This window comes from Rattus norvegicus, chromosome 3 (assembly GCF_036323735.1).
Source record: "Rattus norvegicus strain BN/NHsdMcwi chromosome 3, GRCr8, whole genome shotgun sequence".
Classification (NCBI taxonomy): Eukaryota; Metazoa; Chordata; class Mammalia; order Rodentia; family Muridae; genus Rattus; species Rattus norvegicus.
In genome coordinates this window covers 81,212,734-81,236,659 of record NC_086021.1, presented here as the reverse complement: position 1 = coordinate 81,236,659, position 23,926 = coordinate 81,212,734, and the positions used below count along the sequence as shown (strand labels likewise).

At 37.6% G+C, this 23,926-nt stretch overlaps 1 protein-coding gene across 1 annotated transcript in view; it reads right to left on the bottom strand.

Annotated features, from left to right (window-relative positions):
- Agps (alkylglycerone phosphate synthase) overlaps window positions 1–23,926 on the bottom strand; it is a 98,501-nt gene that overhangs the window by 16,440 nt on the left and 58,135 nt on the right. Inside the window, 7 exon segments of the mRNA NM_053350.2 lie at window positions 738–837; window positions 6,115–6,204; window positions 7,654–7,715; window positions 9,806–9,875; window positions 15,361–15,473; window positions 17,400–17,476; window positions 21,400–21,451. Of these exon segments, the coding sequence (NP_445802.2) occupies window positions 738–837; window positions 6,115–6,204; window positions 7,654–7,715; window positions 9,806–9,875; window positions 15,361–15,473; window positions 17,400–17,476; window positions 21,400–21,451 (564 nt within the window).

Sequence of the window (23,926 nt, the reverse complement as noted above, 5' to 3'; positions counted from 1 at the left end):
ACTTCTTGTCCCCTTGCTTAACCTCCTAACGTGCTAGGCCCTGACCATCCTTCTGAGTGCACATGTGTCAAAAGATAATTTAAAAATACTCTTTAAAATTACAGCAGTGTACTCTTTGCTTAGTGACTTAGTCCCTGGGAGCTCTGGGGGGTCTGACTGGTTGATATTGTTGTTCTTCCTATGGTTGCAAACCCATTTAGCTCCTTCAGTCCTCTCCCTAGCTCCTCCATTGGGGTCCCCATACTCAGTTCAATAGTTAGCTGAGAGCTAACCATTTATTAGTAAAGGATCCTGTATTAGTAAAGAATTCTATGCTGCTTCTAATAAGGAGTATAGCCATCATCAAATGAGTCTATAAAAACCAGCAGCTTAGGTCACTTAAGAAATGTAAGTGAAACTGTTAGTGATGAATCCCAAGGACCTATACACAGTCTTATCACATGGATGGATTGCTGAAGGGACATCAAAGACCCTTAGAGTCATAAAGGCTCCTATTATAATTGGCTATAATGCACTGAAAGTAACAACCAAAGAGACACAGACTTAAGAAATATACAACATTAATTTCAGACTGACAATTTGGTAAGTAAGTCAGTGGACTCAATATATCTTTCATTTCAATGGGCTAGCAGCCAGGCAAGCCATGTGTGACTAAGGTGACTCAAACTAAAATCCCTAAGTTGAAACTAAAATTTATTTAAATAAAAGAACAACATAAAAACTACATGCAAAATTACCTCAGTCTGTTCAAACACAGTCAGTGGGTCACTAATTCCCCTGTAGTTAAAGGCAAAATAGAAGTAGATACATGCACCTGCATCGTAAGTCTGCGTCACCCTAAAAGACAGATAAAAATCCCCCAAAGGGTTTTAAGTTCAGTGAATACAGACTTAACATTTATAAATTTCAAAGATAAGATCAGCTGGAAATCTACCCAGGCCATAATCTCATCCTCTATTCAATCTCTCACTCCCAGGGACAAGGGCCAGTCAGTTCCTCTGCAGCTGTTGCCAGAACAGCAATGCTAAGAACATAATGGGAAACAAAGGATTTTACTTTCTTTTACTTAAATGTGAGGTTAATCAATATTGCAAGTACTTGGCTCAACTCGGTTATTTTGTTTTATGTAACCACAATTACAGGGAAATTCTTATAAAATTTAGTATTTTACAAAAAAAATCATTCTCAGTGAGCTTACTGAAGAACTTACAACAAGTAACAGAATCGTATTTTAAGCAGTATATCTAAAAACATTTAAAATATAGTCAGGTATACATATAAAAATATGATCTGCTTTAACGTGCAGAGCCAAAATAGCATGTAACTAAAACCTGACTTATAGGGTCCCCTTATCCTGACAATATATAATTATTTTTTCCTGTTACATGTTACGTATTTTAAGCATAGGACTAGTATTGCTCATCTATATATATGGATAAATTTTATACTGTCATAGTAAAGACATGTCTGAAAAAGAAATATGAACTACAGAGACAAGAAAATACCAAGAACTTAAAATTAATTTTCACTATTGTAAAAAAATCTACATTGATGATAAAACAAACAAAGTCACCTCTGTAAAATACATAAATACTTAAAAGTAATACAATGTACTGTCATGTGACTGGATTCTTGTGGATCAAGAAATTCTAGGCAGAAAAAAGTAGTTCATTGAAGTTGGGTGGGAGAAAATAGCATAAATGCTAGAAGAAATTCATAAGAGCTCTAAAGTCAATACATGAAACCTTGTAGAAAACACATGAGGAATACTGACAATTCTATGCGTAGTTGAATGGCTCTTAAAAGGGCACATAGCTTGACAACAAGAGTAGTGTAATTGTATTATCTGTGTTATACTAGACAGAGACACTGGGTGAACATGAAGACAGATAAAGAATATCAACAGCTTCATGCAACTTAAAAACCACACTAGTAGGCCAATCAACAGTAGAAAATACTGGTTTTTATACTTTTATAACAAGGAAAAATGAGTGAGGGGGTATATGAAAATGTGATGGTTACTGCTAATTGTCAACTTGACAGAATCTAGCTGTATCTAGGAGATGTGCCTCTGGGCATGCCTGTGAGATTGCTGTGATTATGTTAACCAATATAGGAAAATCTACCTTCCTTCAGCCAGGACCACTCCCTGGGCAGAGGATACTGGACTCAGTGGAAACCTGGAACTGAGCAGCAGCAGGTATTTATCCTGTTTCCTGCTTAAGGATGTGATGCGACTACTGCTGGAGGCCATGCTGCCTTGACCTGCTCTGTATCTTGAACTGTGAGTTAAAATTAAAATCTTCATTCTTAAATTGCTTTTATTTTTTTTATCTTTATTAACTTGAGTATTTCTTATTTATAATTTGATTGTTATTCCCTTTCCCGGTTTCCAAACCAACACCCCCCTAGCTCCTCCCCTCCCCTTCTATATGGGCTTCCCCTCCCCCTCCTCCCCCCATTACCGCCCTCCCCCAACAATCACGTTCACTGGGGGTTCAGTCTTGGCAGGACCAAGGGCTTCCCCTCCCACTGGTGCCCTTACTAGGATATTCATTGCTACCTATGAGGTCAGAGTCCAGGGTCAGTCCATGTATAGTCTTTAGGTAGTGGCTTAGTCCCTGGAAGCTCTGGTTGCTTGGCATTGTTGTTCATATGGGGTCTCGAGCCCCTTCAAGCTCTTCCGGTCCTTTCTCTGATTCCTTCAACGCGGATCCCGTTCTCAGTTCAGTGGTTTGCTGCTGGCATTCGCCTCTGTATTTGCTGTATTCTGGCTGTGTCTCTCAGGAGCGATCTACATCCGGCTCCTGTCGGCCTGCACTTCTTTGCTTTATCCATCTTATCTAGTTTGGTAGCTCTATTTGTATGGGCCAACTCTACTATTCTGCAACTTTTTTCTAAGTCTAGATTATTATCCCTCCAAAGTTAAAAAAAAATTATAGCACTGCAAATGTTTTTCCAATTGACCTGAAATGAACGAAACATCCATCTGACTCGAATGTTAAGACAAACCAACAACACTTCAGCTCGCTGAAGCTAAAGAAACAGCTTTGATGGAATGTGACCATGAATTACAGGTCTGTCTTCCAAACATGCCAAAGTTAGCAGAACAAACACAGTTCAGAGGCAGGAGAGATGTTCAAACACCAAACAGGATCAGACTTAACTACAGTCTACTTATTCACTGAGCCCACAGTAAGTAGCAAGGACACGAGAAACAGAAATGACCAGATCAGATGCAGTGGCCTGACCTTAAAGCACTGCCTCTGACTCCATATGTATATTGTATGTGTATATACAAAAGATGGGGAGGATGTTAGATTCTTAAATCACCTATGTAATAAATATATGGGCTTTCAAAATGCAATTAGGACACACAAAAAGGGAGTTTGGACAATCACAATTAAATCTCCAAATGCAAGCCATGGAGAAACCACAAAAGACTCAATCTAACAGGAGGAGCAAGTACTTTTACTGCACAATACAAACAGAATCTAATCTAAAACAGTAATGGTCTTTTGGCCAAATGTTAGGTGCTTCAGAACAGAAGAAATGAACTGTTTAACAATGCTATGTCAATTTGCCAGCTGTGCTTTTCTTCTAGTGTTAATTCACACTCCTAAAAAAGATCCCTTGAACATTTACATTTTAAGTTCCAAATTTACAAGTTTAAGAAAATTTGGAGAACTATTTTAACTACAAGATGCTGTAATCAGGAATAACCAAGTTTTTTTTTTAAAAAAATTAAAGGATAAGTAAAGTGTGTTTAATAGCAATTAAGAGTATACACCACTCATAAAAGGATCATTAACATCGATACATAGAAAATGTAACCAACTTTAATAGAACATAGCCACTGTGCTGGCTAGTTTTATGTCAATGTAACTCCAGTAATTTGGGATCAAACCTCAGATTGGCCTGCGGTACCTTTTCCTGACTGCTGAGTGGTGTGGGAGGACAAATTGACTGTGGGCTGGTGGTGGTCCTGGATGCTATGGGAAGGCAGGCTGAGCAGCACTCCTGCATCAGTCTCTACCCTGACTTCCCTCAGTGACAGGTGCCATCCTAGAGCTGTAAGCTCTACGTAAACCCTTTCCTCCTCAAGCTTCTTTTGTTTCATTACAGCAGTGGAAACCCTAAGACAGCCAACTTTCAACAAATTCAGGATGAATATATTACAGATTTTTGTAGACCTAACAGATCTAGCCAAACTTGGCCTAACTCAAAAGTTTAAATAATGAAAAAACTGTCATTAAAAAAAAATGAGAGTGTGAAGAGATCAAATTCTTGCTAATAGCAGAACAGTGCCTCCACTCTTCTGATACATTCTGTCTTATACCGAGTCTTCAAAAGCTGTCTAAAATGTCACCCTGATTCCTGGGATGGAACAAAACTTCAAGTATACTTCCTAGGCTGAGATTAAATAAGATAAATCAGAGAAACAAGCATCGCAAACAGAAATGTAGACAATCCCGAACTTAATGATAGAAGTATGTAAAAAATTGCATTGTGAGGTAAAAATGTTGTATGTTGGGTATATGTAGCTACCAAAAACCATAGTTTACCAGACCTCAATTATGCTTGGCACACCTGCAGTAGCCAGCAGAACTGAGCTACTGTGCAGTTCCTGAGAGTAACAGAAGACTGGCTGAGTTGGTGAGCTTCAGTGCCATTACACTCTAAAAGCACTGTAAGCCAGCGACAGACTCACACAGGAAATGCCTGATGCTGAATACACTTGCTCTTGAGGTCCAACATCAGCTACACTTAACAGAGACACACACTGCTTCCAAGTTACATTTATTGTACTCCTTTACATTCTAAGTAGTGTGTATCCCTAATACTAAAGATGTGCTCCTGAGGTGTTCCCCTCAACGGACACAGATGCACATACACAGTAACAATGTGAGGCAGCTACACAGTGGACACTGGCAGTTGGGGTTATCCCTTTTTTAAGGTTCTCTTTCCATATCTGTTCTGACTGTCATTTATTCTACATTTTAAATTAGTTTAATACCTTTCTAGAGAGTCAAATGTTCATCTCTTGTCTTGACACATGTAAATGGTATTTACATATAAAATTAACACTATAAATGTAAAGGGTCCCTTCTCAGAACAAAACTCCCTTTGGGACTACTATTTAATAAAAAAAGATAAAACCAGTTAACCAGTCCTTATCGCACATGGAAGAAAGATACAGGTTACAGATACGTACATACACCTTCCCAGCAGGGTGAATGTACATTTTAGTTTTATTAGGTCATAAAACTAGGTGCAATGCATTTCGTCCTTTTATGAATTGTCTTGAGAACAGTTTAATTGTGTTACATTGTGCCTTGGTGTCAGATCTGCTCTTTTATGAGCTACTCTGCAAACCTCACTCATTATTCTTCTTGGTTTCTCAATTTTTAAAACTTAAAATGATTTTTAAAAATTTCATACAAGCAACATTTCAGTCACTCACTAAACAGTATGACTTGTAGCTACCAAACTTAATGGCAAAAATACAGAATATTTGTATTATCAAAGAAACATCTATTGGTAAGCAACAAGTTTAATTATCACTTGAGTCTTTCACTCCTTTCATAAAGGTTTATACACCCCTCCCAACACACAGACACACACACACACACACACACTCTCACACACTGTGAGCGCTCACTCTCCCCCCGCCCCATATGCACACAAAACCGTTTCTATGTCTCCACTGTAGTTTGTAGCTCCAGGGAGTAAAAAGGGATTCCTTTGTCCAGGGTTCTGAGAGCAGAAAGCTCATTTGGGAACCAGTGTTTCTTGTTTCAGAAGCTAAGGATTGAGACCCAGTTCTAACAATGTGGTGAGATATTCAGAAGTTTGCTACATGGAACAGGCCAAAGCTACTTCTTAGCTGGAAAACTGTATTTTGCAACTGTTTAAAAACAATACTTTAATAGCACTGGGATGGCTCCATGGGTAAAAGTGCTTGCTATGCAAAGTCCTATGACTTCCACATTTGCGCCGTGGCACACACATCCACATCGATGCACAGCTCATACACACATATCCACCCACACCACAGTAAACGTTTATGAGCAGTTCTTTCCAGAATGAGTGTGAATAAGCGTGGAAACTCACCTGCACGTAGAAAGAGGCGCAAACTGAACTCCCCTTTCTTTGCATTCCCTTCTTATCCTTTCTTTTACATTTCTACACAGATCTATAACCCTACGAAAGATAATTGAATACAACATGAAGTTTTCTTACGCTATTTTTTATTTTTCCTTTATCAGTTCATATATTTACATATTTGTTTAATTGACTGGTCTCTATAGTTAGAAGAATAAAAAGATAAGAGAATATTAGCAGGTAAAAAAATTGTAACACTAAAAAGGTAGCACTATACTAATTCCACTGACAAAAGGCTGAAGGTCTGAGTCAACGTCAAAATGCACAGACTGGGGCTGGAGAGATGGCTCAGTGGTTAAGAGCACCAACTGCTCTTCCAGAGGTCCTGAGTTCAAATCCCAGCAACCACATGGTGGCTCACAACCATCTGTAATGAGATCTGATGCCCTCTTCTGGTGTGTCTGAAGACAGCTACAGTGTACTTACATATAATAAATGAATAAAATCTTTAAAAAAAAAAATGCACAGACTGAAATCCCCCCTTCACACAAGGAGAGACATGGCCAACTAAAGTCATCAACAGCACTGCCTGCCAAACTAGTGCTCCAAAGCTAGTGACCAGCTGACAATTCTTTTTATTTTTTAAGATGTAGTCCCCTTGTGAAAAAGGTACCTTCAAAATTTGTTTTTTAAAAAAAAAGCAGAAGTGTGGTAGTTCATGCATGTAATTCAAATACCAGAGGCCAAGGCAAAAAGATCACAAGTTCTCTGTTTAGGCAGCATGGCAGGTTCAAGGACAGGGAGAATCATATAGACTGACTGAAAACATGTTCTAAAAAGAATGCACTTTTTGAGTAGATCCTAGAAACTGGTCAGTCTGAAAACAATTCTTGAAATCTGATAACCAGTACACCAAAACTCAAGGCCACAGTAGATTAAGATGTGTGGATGTAGGTATGTTTCCAGGAGAGAAACCTAGAAAATACTTCCTATGCATCCTACCAAAGACATTTTCTACAATGTGTCTTAGTACCAACATTTTGTTTAAATTTAAAAATGGAAATTATGCTTAATATTTTATAATAGGTTTCTTTCAGAAATCACTTAAACACAAGTGAAGACCTTGTTAAATCTACACACACACATCAAAGCTAAATAGTACATTGCAGAAGAAGGCTAAGAACGTTAATACTTTGGGGTTGGGAGGAAGGCCTTCAAAAGAACATTTAAGCATAATGAATCATCTAAGCTAAGCCAAAAAACATAACAACATTTTGTGTTTAGTAACAGTCTTCAAAATGCTAACTTCAATTATGTTTGTTTTTTTTTTGGGGTTCCAAGCAAATTTACGTTAATCTAGAAAAGGGGTGGGAGGAAGTTGAGAGTAATGGTATTCAGATACTAATTTAAACAAGAGTACCTTCCTTCTTTCAGTGTTTCTTATAAAGCAATTTAAACCTTCCTTATCCATACACAGATAAATTGCATATCCACATAATGCATCAATTATAAAGTATATCAGAGTAAGTCCTTTTTTTTAGGTTTTACCTGTCCCAAGGAGCAGAAGTCTCAAAAGATTCTCCTACTACATAGTATTCCAAACCCAAATCCTGTAAAGACACACAAAAATCATGAAATTACAAATGATGCAGTAATTAATAAAACCACTAGAATCTCTGGCAGTTATTAGTAATGTGTCTCTGATCTAATCTAACCTGTTCTTTGTCTCATAAGAAGAAAAGTTCCCAAGTGTGAGATGACCTCTCTGAAGCCTTGTCTGTTGCTCTCCACAGACTCAGCAGCAAACGAAGTAGCTGACAGAAAAGAAACTCAAATATTTCTTTAGTGAATGGAGTCTACCTCGGAAGCTTTTCGTATGTAGAAAAGATTAGAGAATAGATTTGTAGTGGCCAAAGTAGTAAAATAGCCAATATAAAAAGAGTAAAACAGCCACTTAAAACCTGCTAAGTGCCGGGAAGACACCTACTGATCTAAATGTGTGCTCAGTGGTACACACCCATTTGTCTGGGAATCACGTCCTGTGACAGTAGGAATGTGTGCTAGAAAACAGATTTAAAGTTCAAAGTAAGTAGAACTGGTGAGGCAGCTCAGCAGGAAAGGCAGATGTGTGTTCTATGTAAAAATAAAGTAAATTTGGGAAGAAAGACCCATAAACTTGCTTTTTGGCTTGGCCTCAAAATTAGCATGCACCTTAAAATTGGATATTTATTCTAAATACATCATACTGTGCTTATTACAGGTGCATTAATTTTCTAGAATTCTGAATTCAGTACTGTGGGAAATAAACCTATCAATATATATCCCTCAATATACTCAGAGAAAACACTTCATTTTATAGACTCTCAAGTATTTCTTCTAGGAAGATCCTAAAATAGAGACAATCTACACAGGTGTCCCTGGTCATCTACCCCTTCATAATCTGCACTCTCCTCACCAGGGTTTCGAACACAGGGAATGTGCAATCAGTCTGCTTTCCATGTGAGAACCTGGGCTGGGACACTGACTAATCATTACAATATGAAAGCAGACCTTAAGGGGTTGGGGATTTAGCTCAGTGGTAGAGCGCTTGCCTAGCAAGCGCAAGGCCCTGGGTTCGGTCCCCAGCTCTGAAAAAAAGAAAAGAAAAAGAAAAAAAAAAAGCAGACCTTAATGAGGATGAGGTATTCTAAAATGAAAACACGTTGTGTTTTTTGAGAATAATAATTTAAAAAGTATGTTTTTATAAATGTTTCCCTCAAAACAATTTCCAACTAGAAAACTAGAAATTTTATCTCTTGGGAAAGTCAAATTTTCACTATGGAATCCAGCATATCTTTTTAAATAAAATCATTAAAATTACTAAAAATTAAACTTTAAAATAAATTAAGTAAATAAAAATAACTTCAATCAGAAAACTTGAGTCTGTGACAGCCAAAACTGAAAAAGATAAAAATAAATGAATATATGAAAAACTAGATTATCAAAAGGCTGGTTTTATAACAGTGACCACAACAGACATAACGTAAGTATGAACAGTGAAGCCTCTTGTAAACAGAGTGCACAGTAACTTTCAGCCACAGGCTGGCTCCATTTATAAAAGGCAGAAAGACATTACATTGCCTAAATTTTTCAAAAGCACATACAAAACATCTTAAACGAGCTTCTGAAAAGTCACAGCACACCAGGGTTCAAGTAAAAATGATACGCTAAATTACAGTAGCTTAAGACTTATGAAAACAAGGCAATTTTATCCATTCTAAGCAACAAACAAATAAACAGCTCAAAAAACAAAAAGTCAATGTGGTGGTTTGAATGAGAATGGCCTCCAAGGCTCATTCATTTGAATGTTTGGTCTCAGTTCATAGAACCATTTGGGAAGAATTAGGAGGTGTGGCCTTCTTGGAGGAGATGAACCACTGGGGTAGTTTCAGGTTTCAAAAGTCCATGCCATTCCCAGTCTGCACTCCTGTCTCCTACTTGTGGATAATGAGGGAGCTCCTAGCTACTGCTCCAGTGCCTGCCTGCCTGCCTGCCTGCCTGCCTGCCTGCCGCCATGTTTCCTGTCATAATAATCACAGACTCTAATCCTCTGCAATTGTAAATTAAATGTTTTCTTTTATAAGATGCCTTCCTTGGTCATGGTGTTTTGTTGCAGCAATAGGAAAGTAATTAAGACAGCCAGTGAAGAAATAGAACTTACACGCATGTATGCAATGACATAAGTCAGCAAATAACCCCTCTGCCCGTTATCTTCTCCAGCAGCCAGACCACTGTAAACAAGGAGCAAACTGTCAATATAATTTAGGTGAAGAAATAAAAATAAAAAAGCCAAACTGATAACAACATCTCAAAATAACTGCTAAACAGATTAAAATGTTATACTCATTTTATCTTAATCTTACTAACCATGATGTACCAGCTATCAAGAGAATAGCTAGAATAATAACTGAAAACATTTAAATATTACTGCTTAGTCACCTGACTTCAAACTTTTATCCTCTGAGCTAAATGTCCCTACTAAATGTCCCTATCTTAAAAGAGCAAAGAAAGTACTACTAATAAAAATGAATTCAGATGAACTCAGCCTTCACAAACACGATGTTTTATCCTTATTTTATGCATATCAGCTCAGTATCCCTCATCTGAATATGAACTCTGAGATGCTACAAGGTTCAAAACATTCTGCTGCTAACAGAATGACACAGTGGACAGGTACACGAGAATTTTACCCAGAAGGCTGCATAAAAACTAGGTATACCAGAAATACTCTATAAAACTAACTCCAGTTTATTTACATAAAGTGAACAAATCAATGCTAGGCTTAAACACATGGCTCACCCTCAAGGTATCTCATGAAATAAATGGAAAATAGATAAGGATTTGGAAAATTCTGAAACCAGAAACGCTTTGGTCCTAAACATGAGGGGTTCTGAACCATCATTAGATTTTTATTCTGAAACTCACATAGTCTCGTATATAAAAATGTGTGGTTAGTGACTAGGAATTTCCAAATAACAAGAAGTTCTCAAACACACGATACTTAGCTCATGGGATTCATTGTTTAAACTAGAGATAAACACATAGAAATTCATAATGCAGATGCAGAACAGTACAGAAACAGCACCTCAAACCTTAATACCGTGAGTGTGCAAATTAACTCGCATTCTGAAATAGTTGTATCCAGAGAAACCGTGTTAGGTGATTTAGTGAGAATTAATTTATATATCATAAAATCTCATCCTAGTTTTCTGGTTTGCCAAAGTTCTTATTTTAAAAGACAATGAATAAGGATTTGGAGAGCTGGCTTTGCTGCTCTGGCAGAGGACCAGGGTTTAGTTCCAGGCAATCACATGGAACTCACACCATCTGTAACTCTAGCGTCAGGTGTGTTCTATAACCACCTATAACCCGTGCTTCTGATCTCTTCTGCTCGATTACAAGGTATGCTTGTGGTACATTAATACAGGTAAAACATTCATACACATAACAAAAGAAAATAAATAATCACAAAACATTTTAAAAGATAGTCAATGAATACTGTTTTCTCCTACCTTCAGAAAATAGGTTTTATTTATACTTTTTCTATTATCAGACAAAAGTTACATGGACATCCAGGAGAAATCTGCCTTTAGAATCTAGCCAGACTCAACGAAGATGGAAAGAACTGCCAGAGCAGCTCCAGTTTACAATCACTTAAGACTGGGGCAAAGGAAGAGCGCCATTTTATAAGCACAATGCCAATGAACCAGCAACATACAGCTCAAGTCCAATGACTCAAAGCAGAAAGTTAATCCTGGGTTGGATGTGAGGTTGAGGCAGAGAGACAAATAAAGTTATAGAACCACAAAATTATTATGTCAAGGACTTAGAGGGATGCAGATGGGCTCCTAGCTTAAGTAGACACCAAAAATGAAGTCAGGCTCTGGGGCTAATGAGAAGAAACAGTATAGAGCTAGAGAGTAAAGCAGTTCCCACAGGAGCTGGTAGTACAGAGGAAAGAATGTGAAGAAGCTTTGAAACGGGGTGAGCCAAGTGTGTGTATGCGGGGGGAACAAGCCTGCCTACTTCACTGGATGAGGTTACTTGGTAATAGGGGATCCAGTGAGGAAACATACCCATAGACACATGCCTTTTTAAAATCTGAAGAGGCTGGAAAAAAGGCTCATGAAGTACGATTACGAGAGCTTGTTGCCCTTGGAGGGGACTAGAGTTTGGCTGCCAGTACCCACACTAGGTCACTTAGAACCGCTTGTACCTCTAGCTCCAGATAAACTGCCACAAGGCTTCAGTGGGCACCAAGTGCACATACACACTGGACACACACACAAAGACATAAATAAGAATTTAAAATAAAATTAAAAAAATCACAAGTAGGAATAACAACAACAACTACAATTTTTTAAAAACCCTGTAATTGGATATCCATCCTATATTCATAAGCCCTGAAAGAGAATAAAGGGCAATTTGGGCTTAACTTTTTATAAATTGTAACTTTTCTAGTAAATTTAGCTTTTGGAGTCTTTCCTCATTTTTTTTGGGGGGGGGGGGTTGGGTTTTGGGTTTTTGTTGTTCCTGTTGTTTCAGAACTGTTAATTTAGCCAAAACCAAATTAAGATACAATATGCAAGCAATCATAAAACTAAAAAATAAAACTATTGATTTTGTAACCATTCAAAAAAATTATAGTTACATTCAAATTGCTTTATTTCTAAGTTGAAGTCCATCAACTACTACTTATTCTCACACATTTCAGACATCCTTCGCAAGGTTCTTAAACATATTTAAAGAAGGAGCAGGTAGCTTAACAGACAGGAAAGCCACACTCTCATTTTAGGTTAAAGGGCCATTTGCTCAAACTAATCCCTCCCATGCTGAATTATATCACACAACTTAAGAGCACTGTAAAATAATGGTAAGGAACTGCCCTACATCCCATGGGAACTGTCAAGCATCTGTCCTGACGACTGACGGTGAGGCTCACGTAGCTCCTAGACAGTACAGTGTTTTTCCAGCAAACATGGAGAAACAACCAAAGGGTGGTTCCTTAGCATCTGGCTCTTACGTCCACTGGGTCATTGGTGTTGAGACTCAATAGGTGCTGGAGTGGGGGCACAGGGAGGCCGACCGGGTACATTAACAGATAAAACAGTCTACATGATGGGAGGATGCCACTTGAAAACAGTCAAGTTTAGCTAACGAGTAATAAGAACACAAGACAAAAAAGAAAGGAAATAAAGGATGGATTAACAATGCCCTAATCAAAAACAAAATGCACAAGCACAGCTGACATATGAAAACGTTAGCAGAAAGAAGTGTGGTGGCGCCTTCCTCCCGCTTGACGCACAGAGACATGAGAGCAGACTCTGAGACGGCACAGCAGCATTCAAGCCAGAAAATATCCACAAGTCTTTTGTAACTGTGACAAAACTCATGTCTACTGAGAACAGGAAAGCCAGAAAACCAAGACAATGTATTTCTAAGTAATAAAAATCAAAATAGCCCCTAGTCATTTTCCTAATAATGACCTGTATCAATCAAACACAGATTTATATATTTAATGCGAGCAGCTAGACAGACAGACTAGAAGAACTTAATTTTAAGCAAGAAGTAAATCCAGCAAAAAGAAACGGAGTCTCCAATCCTAGTCAAGGCCTTAGCTGCTCTTTTCTTTAAGTTGATCCCATTAATGAAACCTATTTTTAATAGATAAATTTGATATATGTTTACTTAAAAGTAAGCAAGATTATTACAATTGTCCAAAATTATCTTGAGAAGGTTGAACTCTCAGACATGATTCACTTTTTCTTGTAAGTGAAATTTCTTGTGGGAAAATAAAACTGGTGTTAGCAACATTTATAACAGTTGGTAGCTCAAATAAAACTGATAAAGTGGCTCTGATATAGACCTAAAGGTTAAAATATAACTTCTCAAATAAAATAATAATTAGGAAGAATAGAGCAGGAAAAAAAAAATCAGGAAAAAAAAAAATCAGGAAAAAAATTGAGTGTCATTAACTCATTTAAAACGTTGTTTAAATCAAACACAAGTAGCTTGTCCTAAGTCTTACAAAATCTACGTGTGAGGTAAAACAGCCCCTTTCCATCACTAGCCTTCAGCACTACATTGGTGAATGTGGTGCACTACTGCTACTGTCATCTTCAGCTGCCCTCTGGACAGTGATGAAGAGCAGCAGGACTCCCACAGCTGTCCCGAGGGGATGGGAGAGGACGGAGGCGGACCTAAGCAAATTAACCGCACATCCTGCAACTCAGACGTTACAGCAAAATGCTCTTTCCCCTTTCATCTTAGTACTTCTGAAATTTTAGATATTCAATTAAATATTTTAATACATAAGGATCATTTCCCAGGGTTTGTTGCTGTTTTAATTTTGTTTTGTTGTTGTTTTGGCTGAGAACAAGAGTAAATATATAAATAAAAAAATTTAAAACTTCAGTTTCTAATATTTCAGGCTACAGCAAATACAGAAATTTTTTTCAGCTTAAATATCCTTTCTCACTAGTACTTTTTTTTAAAGGGAAAAAAGTCTTTTAGTAAATTATGTTTGTATTCTATATCACTTAGAAACTGGAAAAATATACAATTCAAAAGCTAGAGAGGTTTAAAATCCATTTAGACATTCAGTCTATCTTAGAACTTTAGCAATTCAAGAAAAAAAAGTTAACAGTAACAACCATGGAAAATTAGAGAAAAGAGAGGTAACTTTAAGGAAATAAAACGTTGCATTTTATTAGAAAATTTTAAGGAAATAGAATTTTAAGGAAATTAAAATTCTGCTTGTAGTTTCAGAATACAGCAATCATAAAAGAGGGATTTATTTCCAATGTTCAAAGACAGTGCCTAAGAAAGTAAAATGTAAATCTAACATTAGACTGTTTCTCACTCTAAGACAGTATTTTATTTTAATACTAATTTCAAACAGTCATAGATATAAAGAGCCATGTTAACATATACACAAGTTGGGACATTGTAAAGCACTTATCCTCAACTTAAGTGAGTTTAAGACAAAAGATAAAGAAAGAAAGGTAAGTCTTTATGGAGTTGAGAGCTAGCTTAATGTTAGGTCTGCACTAAACCCTGGACAAATGGGAAAGGCTGGGTCAGAGACTAGTTGTTGACTTCTGCACATGAGAAGGGAGGGGGGAACACGGCCCTGACAAATGGCAGATCACTGAGCTCTCACCCATCAGTCTTACAATCCATCAAGCAGACAGAAACCACCCTATCATTATTCAGTTCATTATAGATGCAAAGTGTTTTCTGTTTCTTTATACCAATGTAAAATAGTTAAGTGACAGGGGGTGGAGTATAGATAATTTATCAAATACCACAGACTAAACATAATTTCCTTCTAAAAACACACTAGCAGCATGCTTTATATATGAAGTAGTAACCTGACAATTTTGCCTCATTCTTACAAAACAAATAACACATCACAAAACTGTCATTCACACAAAAATCTAGGAAAAGCAAAATATTTAGCACTGTATAACACATATACATTACATATGTAAAATTAGGTAAAAGTAATGCATTATATAATAAACAGACACATTGTATATATGTATAAAATTAGGTCAAAGCAACAAACCATTCTTCCTATAAATTTTGGAGTAAAAATATTAAGCTTCTGTTCATAAATTAAGATTAGAAATCAGAAATGCAGACACATGTAGACTGTATGAAGCCACCACACCTTTAGCACACTTCCTCTTGGTTGTAAACTATAAGCCATACCCAAATTTTGCTGCGATGTCATACACTTGTTTTTCATGCTGAAGAACCTTCTCACGGTCTCCCTCGAACAGTAATGTGGCTACGCTTATTTGATTTGGATCAAATCCTTTAAACTACGAAATATAAAATAAAATCTTATTATTACAGGGAAGCCAGTAAAACAGTAAACGGAAATACATTTTGCTCTTTGCTTTTTTATTTGGCCTCAATTACAGCAGCCTGCTAAATAGTGAGCTTTGAAGCTTTCCACTCCCATTCACAAGAGCGCCTGATGCAGGTACTGACTGCCAGAACAGCTCATCGGTGAGCACTCGCCTGGCCTGCACAAAGCCCAGGGCCTGATGCCCAGCACTACAGGAACACAAGAAACTGAGGTGTGTGAAATACATCATATTTCAAAACGTACCCTGGTATTATAAATACCTACTGACATAATAATACAACAGGTAGCCTGCCCGAACTTTAACTGTCATTGAAAAAACCAAACACAAATTACAATACAGTAGAGCAAAGCAGCTGGTTGGAGCTAACAACATCTCCACAAACCAACTGTGACATCACATAACATTACCAGAAAAGACCTCGTGTGTGCAGAGAACCAAAACTAATTTTAAAGAGAAATATGTAAATTCACTATGGAAAAAAAGATAACACAGATGCTCCTGGATGCATGAATTATTTCAAATTTGCCAATACTTATCCAAATTGATACACTAGAATATTCCAATTATAATAAAAATCCCAGTGGTCATTTGAAAAGTACAAATCTGTAAAATTTTTCTAGAATAATGAACAAACATGTGATGGTGGTAACAAAGGAAATTCCAAATAATTAAAGCAAAAAACAAGATTATATCTTTTTAACTTTTCAAAACCAAAACAGACACTGTTACAAAGCATTACAAACAGTGTCAAAGTGGGGTCTTCTAGGGTAGTATTGCATGTAACAAGATGCCTTAGGCATCAACTTAAAAAGAAGCAGGCATTAGTCACAGTCACTAGTGTGGACACAAGGGTCAGCAACAGGGGAGGAGAAGGAGGTAAAGATCAATCTAGATCTTCCTCTAACAGTAAATGATCAAATAAAACAAAAATAACAACACACACAATAAACAAAAACAACAACAAAAACCAAGCACAGCAAAACCCTTTAACTGTTAATTAAACTGGGGAGGGATGTGCTATAGCTTAATGGTAGGCCTCCTGCCTAGTATAGGAGATTCTGAGCTTTCATTCCCAGCAAAAACAGAGCAAACAAGAACAGAATGGGGGTTGGCGTGTGACAAGCTCCTGAACACACTAGAAGAGAAAGTGTTTTCTCAACTTAGAAGCCACAAGTCATAAGAAAATTCACAAATTTGAATCCATGACATCAAAAAGAAAAAACTATTAAAAAGAGAGGTGCCTGATTGGAAAAACACTATTTACAAACTCCATGCAAAAGGCACCTGATAATTCCATTACTCAAAGGGTGTGTAATAGAGCACAGTGAAAACACACGTTACTGTCCCTAACACAAGAACCATATTTAACTAATTTACACAAATTATACCATGAAAAGATGGAGGTTGGTTCCATCTCTCTAGAATTTCAAGAAGTGTTACCTAATTACAGCAAACAGTAACAAAGCCTCATGGCTACAACAACGAATGGCATGTTAGTGCCCTGGTGGTCCACGCTGACACACACTGTTGCCATGGTGATTCACACTATACAAAGTTCTCAGGAATCAAAGGTTAAATGAGTAAATGAACCCGCCCTCATTTCACTTCTCAGCACAACTGTAAAGAAAAGAAAATTCAAACTACAGAAAATGTGGCCAGCTAGAGACTGCTCAATGCAGGCCTGTTTTCAGACTTGAGAGTCAGGGACTAAGACTTTTGAAACTGAACGGTTCAGTTGCTAACATACCTGCTCCAACATAAAACACAACACAACATGGAAAAAAAGCCCTTTGGGAGGTTTGTATGGGGAGAAGGCAAAAAGAAAACTCATGTCCAATACATGTATAATTTTAGATTTTTTTTCTTTAGTCTTACCTTTGTAATATAAAACTTTTTTAATCCATCCAAAAATGACGTAAAAATAGAGGAGACCTGAGGTTTAAGAGCATGCCCTAGGAAGGGAAAAGTTTACAGTTTAAATTAATAGCAAATTACATGTTTTTGAATGGAAAGATGACTAGTATCCTAAGGAAAGCGAGTTGTCACAGTTGTGAGTTATATGGATGTTTATGAAGATCTTTTACCTCTACATTCTTTCAGATGGGACAATGTTTGTTTTTCAGTCAGATTCCTACATGTAACTAATACTATACATAATTTCAGTTATCTTTCAATGGTATGGTTTACACACAATAAAACCACCTCATTAATTTTTATTTTAAGAACACCCAGTAGTGGCTGGTTTTGCTATTATTTTTTTTTTAATTATACAGAAACCAGGCAGAACTATAACCAAATATGGAATCCATGTAAAGTTTAAAGTTGTTTCTTAATTAATTCTTAACTCATCCAGAATTCTTAGCATAAAACTAGCAATTGCTTCCTTAATCACACTCAGGGAGTTAAAATTGCCAAAATAACACAAACTGTGGCATTTCAGAGCCTGCTCAATTAACATCGCTGCTGCAGATTAAGCCTAATTGAATGAGAACCTTCTACTGTCTTCTCATCATTTCAAAGAGAAGCAGCTTCTCAGCTCTGGGGATGACTCCAGTCAAGGCCCTCATCTGGCCTCAGTGCTAAGAGCCCAATTCAGAAAAACATGCCATCCTGTTGATGCAGAATTTTAAAAAAGAATCAAGTACTTAGCAAACCTAAAATTGTCTTCAAATAAAGTTTTTTTTCTAGTCTTCTAAGGTTGAGGATTCTAAAGTATAAGATCTTCCTTTAAAAGAAATGCAAACGGCAAACTAGCTATTTCTAAAACAACCAAGGCCAGTCTTTTGTGCCAATCCATCTATTTTAGTGAGAGTTTTAATATATAATACTTACTTGCTACATTTTTGCTAATTGTAGTAAGGAAAGTAGGTTAGAGAAATACTTAGTACACTAAGTCTTATGTAGAGACTAAGAGATAGCTATCCCTGCTACAGCCGAGACAGTGGAGAGAGAGAGACGGACAAACAGAGAAAGTGAAGGTGGGGTGGACGGAAGCGAACCCAGCAGTGTCCCTGAGCCCCAAATCCAAAGCTGATGTGTTTAGGAACTTTTCTTTCCCGAAAGATTTTATAAATGTTTCTCCAGGACAACTATGCTTTAAAAAATAATTTTAGCATTTTATAAACTTGGAAAAAGCACATCATCAGAATGCTCACCTTTTTTTTTTTTTTTAACCAATTAGGACCTACCCTATATTAATAACAGAAAATAAACACATAAACATTGTTGAGCTACGCCTGGGGGCTCAGGGCTGTAATCCCCGATATTCAAGGGGGATGAGGCAGAAGAATTCAAAGTTCAAGGCCTACCTGAACTAAAACTGAGTTCGAGGCGGGCCTGGACAACTTGAGATTTTGCCTCAAAAAGTAAAAAGAGAGCTGAGCTATCACTCAGTGGGAGATGTTTGCCTAGCAAGCCTGAAGCCTAGCTTTTATCACCAGTACCACTAAGGTACTGAGTATGCCTTTCCTGCAAAAGACTTAAATTACGCTTTATACAAGTCTTCAAATCCATTTATCTTTACACAATGAATGAGAACTCCAAATGTTCTAATCCCGTGTAAATAAGCCTTAAGGATACACAATCACCTTATTCTACTGACTCTGATTGGCACCTTCCCATTACAATGATGGAAGCCGGCCACATCTATCCACAATAATGAATTAAATCAATTATAATAAAAGTAATACTAACTTTAGATGGGTTGACCATTAATAATAACTTGAAGACGTCACTATCTTCTACTTTTTATTTTTGGAGTTTCTCTCTTTTATTTAAAAGCAGTGCTTCATTACCATTTACAAAGGCTGAGGCAGGGCCTCTCCTCTGCTAAGAGTTTATAAAAGCCAGCAATGAGGGTTGGGAGGGGAACACCCATAAGGAAGGGGAAGGGGGAGGGGGAATAACACTCGAAATGTATATAAGAAATACTCAAGTTAATAAAAAAAAAAAAAAGCCAGCAATGATCAATAATTTATACACATGGAGAGTAATACAAAAAATAATGAATAAAAGCTAAAGATCTAACTACTCCAACCTTCACAATTCCAGCTATTTGATAACAGTATAACCCAATGAATGGTTTGAAAGCTACTATACAATATGATTCTTGAGAAGGAGGAGGAGGAGGAGGAGGAGGAGGAGGAGGAGGAGGAAGAAGAGGGGGAGAGAGGGCACTATCTTTTATTTTTTTTCATCAAGTTACTGATGCCTACCACACTATTATATGCTAAATATATTTTGGTTAGTGTGCTTTATCTTTATAATAAATTATTTTTTAAATTTCTTAGTCAGAAAGTATTAGCATTGATTAGCAGACAGTATCAATTTCATGGTAGTAGGTTAATTCATTTAAAGGGATTTGTTAACAGTGTATTTCTAAAGTGATCTGACACAGCTAATGCACGGAGCTTTGAAATCAGGCAAACTGAGTTTGATCACAACTCTCTACCACTCACAGCTTGTAGACTCATCTCCGTGAAGAGCAGCTAAAAGGTGGTATATGAGAAATTGTGATATTATCCTTGTTCTCAGCACTGTGCCACAGCTACCTAGGAGACCTTTACTATTTTGCCAGTTCAATGATTAATTCAACCAACACCTAAATGTACGTGCAATGTGATAAGGACAGGAACATAGAAACATAAAACTATTCCTTAAATTTGAGAAGCCTCATCCATAAAGTAAAATACGTGGATCATGTCAAAATACTGAAAATAGATCATTTCAGTATACTGTATTAAGGGTTGAACCAGGAGAAATAAAAAATTGAAAATATTATAATTAATAATAAGCCTTATACCTCATTAACCATATGACATAAACATTCATCAATCAGCAACATGGCTGGTGCAGGATACTGGATGATACTTGCTGTGCTAAGAATTACTCTTTTAATTGCTTAATCATGAAGCCATGAGAGAATATACAGACAGACTCTTCAATGGATACCAAGGAATTAAAAATGCTATAACCTAGAGGGGAAAATGGTTGGCCACAGGGGAGAGATCTATGGCATATGGTCAAAATATGATATAGTTGAAAGACATTCTCATTATGAAAGCCAACACTCTGTACAATAAATATATACTAATAAAGAGAGCAAACAAAAACATCATAGTCAACCCAGGGGCCTTTGTATTACAAACATCCCAGCAACACCCCAAATCCACTGTACTATATGTTCCCTCCATCGCCAATCAACCAATTAATGCCTGGATATGTCTCAATCTTCCTAAGCTTGCCAGGTGAGGTGGATGATGGCTGCCCTGAAAACCTGCCCTCTTTTCCTCTGCTGCCCCTCTGCTCAGGGCACTTCAGATTTGCCACTCTACTGCTGCACCACCTGAAGCTTCACCCCCATCCATTCCAGCTCCTCCTAACTCACCCTGAATAATACCATCAGAAAGAGCTGTCGCAAGAAAAGAGTCGCCAGGGCGACTGACGCCCCCTCCACAAAGAAAGTCCACTGCAGACAGGATGATATCCACACACATATCTGGAAGGCTCTAAATCATGCTATTGTGCTTTCACAAGCCCAGCTTTGCCAACAAGGGATCAAGTCTGGGAGGAAAGAAGACTCGAGCCTCCATTTCCCCTTTAATATTCAGATCAAGTGTAGTCTCTTACAGAAGCCTTTCCTCACGTTCCTCTTCCACCTTGAGAAAGTTCCATGAATGAGGCATAGCTTCACCAGCAACCCAAACACCTATGCTGTCCACAGCCCTCCTCCACCAGTGCACTCTCTTTGACAAGACTGTGCGAGTCCTCACTGGGCGGAGTGCCCCGTGAAGGGCAGACCATGACAAGTACCCTTCTTCTCTGAAACTTTTGGAGGCTAACAGAGCACACTTTCAAACTACCATTCTTTACTCACCAAACTGAAACTGCTGGTTGTCCATGAGGCGGATAGATGCAGGAGCACATCTCTGTTTAAGAAAGAGAAAGTGGAGAATCAGTTCAATACACTAAAACGTCACAGAAACAGGACCTGACTGTTGACATGTGTAAGGACTTTAGCTCCTAAAGATACATAAAAAGAAAGGAATCTCAATGGTTTATATAATTTCATAAAGACAAAACATCAGTAGCTTATAAAAATATCTGAAGAACTCTCTCTATAAAATACATACATATTCAGACCTTTAATTTTAGCAATAAAATATACTTATTGCCTGGCAAAAACCTATGGCAGTAACTTAAAAAGAAAAAACTTAAAAAGTCCTCAAAATGAACTAATTTACCACACAGTAGAACTCTTTTTTTCTAAGACTAAATATGTACCTTAAGAATCACACATTTTGGCCCATTCCCAAATGGCGTGGTGGCGGACACCCTTAATCCCAGCGCTCAGGAGGTACCAGGCAGGCAGATCTCTGTGAGTTTGAGACCAGCCTGGTCTAGAGTGAATTCCAGGACTGTAGCAGTAACAACCAGGGTTACTGGAGAAACCCTGTCTCAAAACAAAACATCTAAAAACCAAACCAAACCAACAAAAAAAAAAAACAAAAAAAAACCACAGCACAATCAACCAATTAATGCCTGGAGATGTTCTCAATCCTTCCTAAGACTGTCACTCGGCAGGTGGATGGCTGGACTGAAATCCTGTCCTCTTATCCTCTGCTACCCCTTATATAGAAAGTTTTTTTCTGCTTTTACAGAGAGTTCTACTTTTATGTAAGATTTCTTCAAATTTTTTAATATTGTTGTGTGTTTGGCAGGTTTTTTTCTCCTTCTCTCTCTCCTCCTTTTTCCTTTTTTTTAAGCAGTGCTGAGAATCAAGGCCATGGCCATGCACCTGCTGTAGATGTTCTACTGCATTCCCAGCCTCTTGCACACTTTTAAAATGAGAAAAACATTGATGGAAATTTTTAGATGCTAAAAACTTCCAAAAAGCATCTGCGGTATCTTTAAAGACAATTCTAGGAACCATTCCTTCCTTTACATCCTTCCACACACTATTTCAAAAGGAAAAGCATTTAACTCAGAGTTCTACATTCTTTCAGAGGTCACTTGTAATGTAAGCAGCAGTAAAGCAGTAAAGCAGGAATACACATATAGGGAATAAAAGGCTCTTCCAGTGTACGAGGTGCAAGGAAGAAAACAACACACAAAACAAAGTGAAGACAGCAGTGCAAGCTGAATAAACTTCATCTGTAGATGTGAAATCTAAAATGCTCTGAAATCTAACTATTTTCACCAACAACTTACCAACACCACATTTCGGATTTGGGGCATTTGGACTTGCAGAGTGCAGATGTCCAAGTAGGAATGTACGGAAACATGAGAAGAGAATACAGGCACTAACCCTGAGACTGCAGACAAGACATTCCTCTTGTACTCTAGTAACTTTGTGATTACCAAGCTATAAAATGATCTGAGGCCCAAACTGGATTACTGTTTCCTACACAAGATGTTAAGACCACTAGAGTTCTACCAAGGGCTGTTTTTAGAGCAGATATTTTTTTAAAATGCTGTAAACATTTTCTGAGACAGGATCTTGCTATGTAACCCAGATGTCTCCAAACTCCTCTCCGCATTCCTACTGGCTCAGCCTTCAAAAACTGCTAGAAACTTTCCAAACATCTGTCATCACAGTACCATTTATCAATAAAATCTATAAAATTCCAAAACTCCCTAAAAGCTTAAAATAGGCATTAAAACATTTTTGCTATTACTTGCTTTTAGTTGAAAAAGTATTTTGGGGTTGGGGATTTAGTTCAGTGGTAGAGCACTTGCCTAGCAAGCGCAAGGCCCTGGGTTCGGTCCCCAGCTCCGAAAAAAAGAAAAAAAAGAAAAAGTATTTAATTATTATAAAAGCATAGAACACAATTTTACCCAATAAAAGAATTGAGAAGATCCTTACTTTTAAACAGTTTGTTTACTCATCTAAACACTAAAGGTGAAATAGTTCAAGTGATTTTTCAGAGTCACTGGCAGGTCTGCAGGGACAGTACCAGGTGATTTAATACACATTAATACACACAGATGATTTAATACAACACCTCCCACTATCCAGATGCTATGTTCCCAAACTGATGCCCTGTTTATCAACAGCCCTGTCACAGAAGCATAACCTGTACTAACTACTTTGCAGATAAACTTAAGAATGGACGAGGTTAAAATACTTGTCCAGGGTGGAATAACATGAAACAGCAGAGACCAAGATCCTGACTACTGATGAGCAGTTTCAAGTACCACACACACACACACACACACACACACACACACACACACACGCACACACACACACACACGCACACGCACACACACCACACACACACACCACACACACACACACGCACACGCACACACACCACACACACACACCACACACACACCACACACACACACACACCACACACACCACACACACACACACACACCACACCACACACACACCA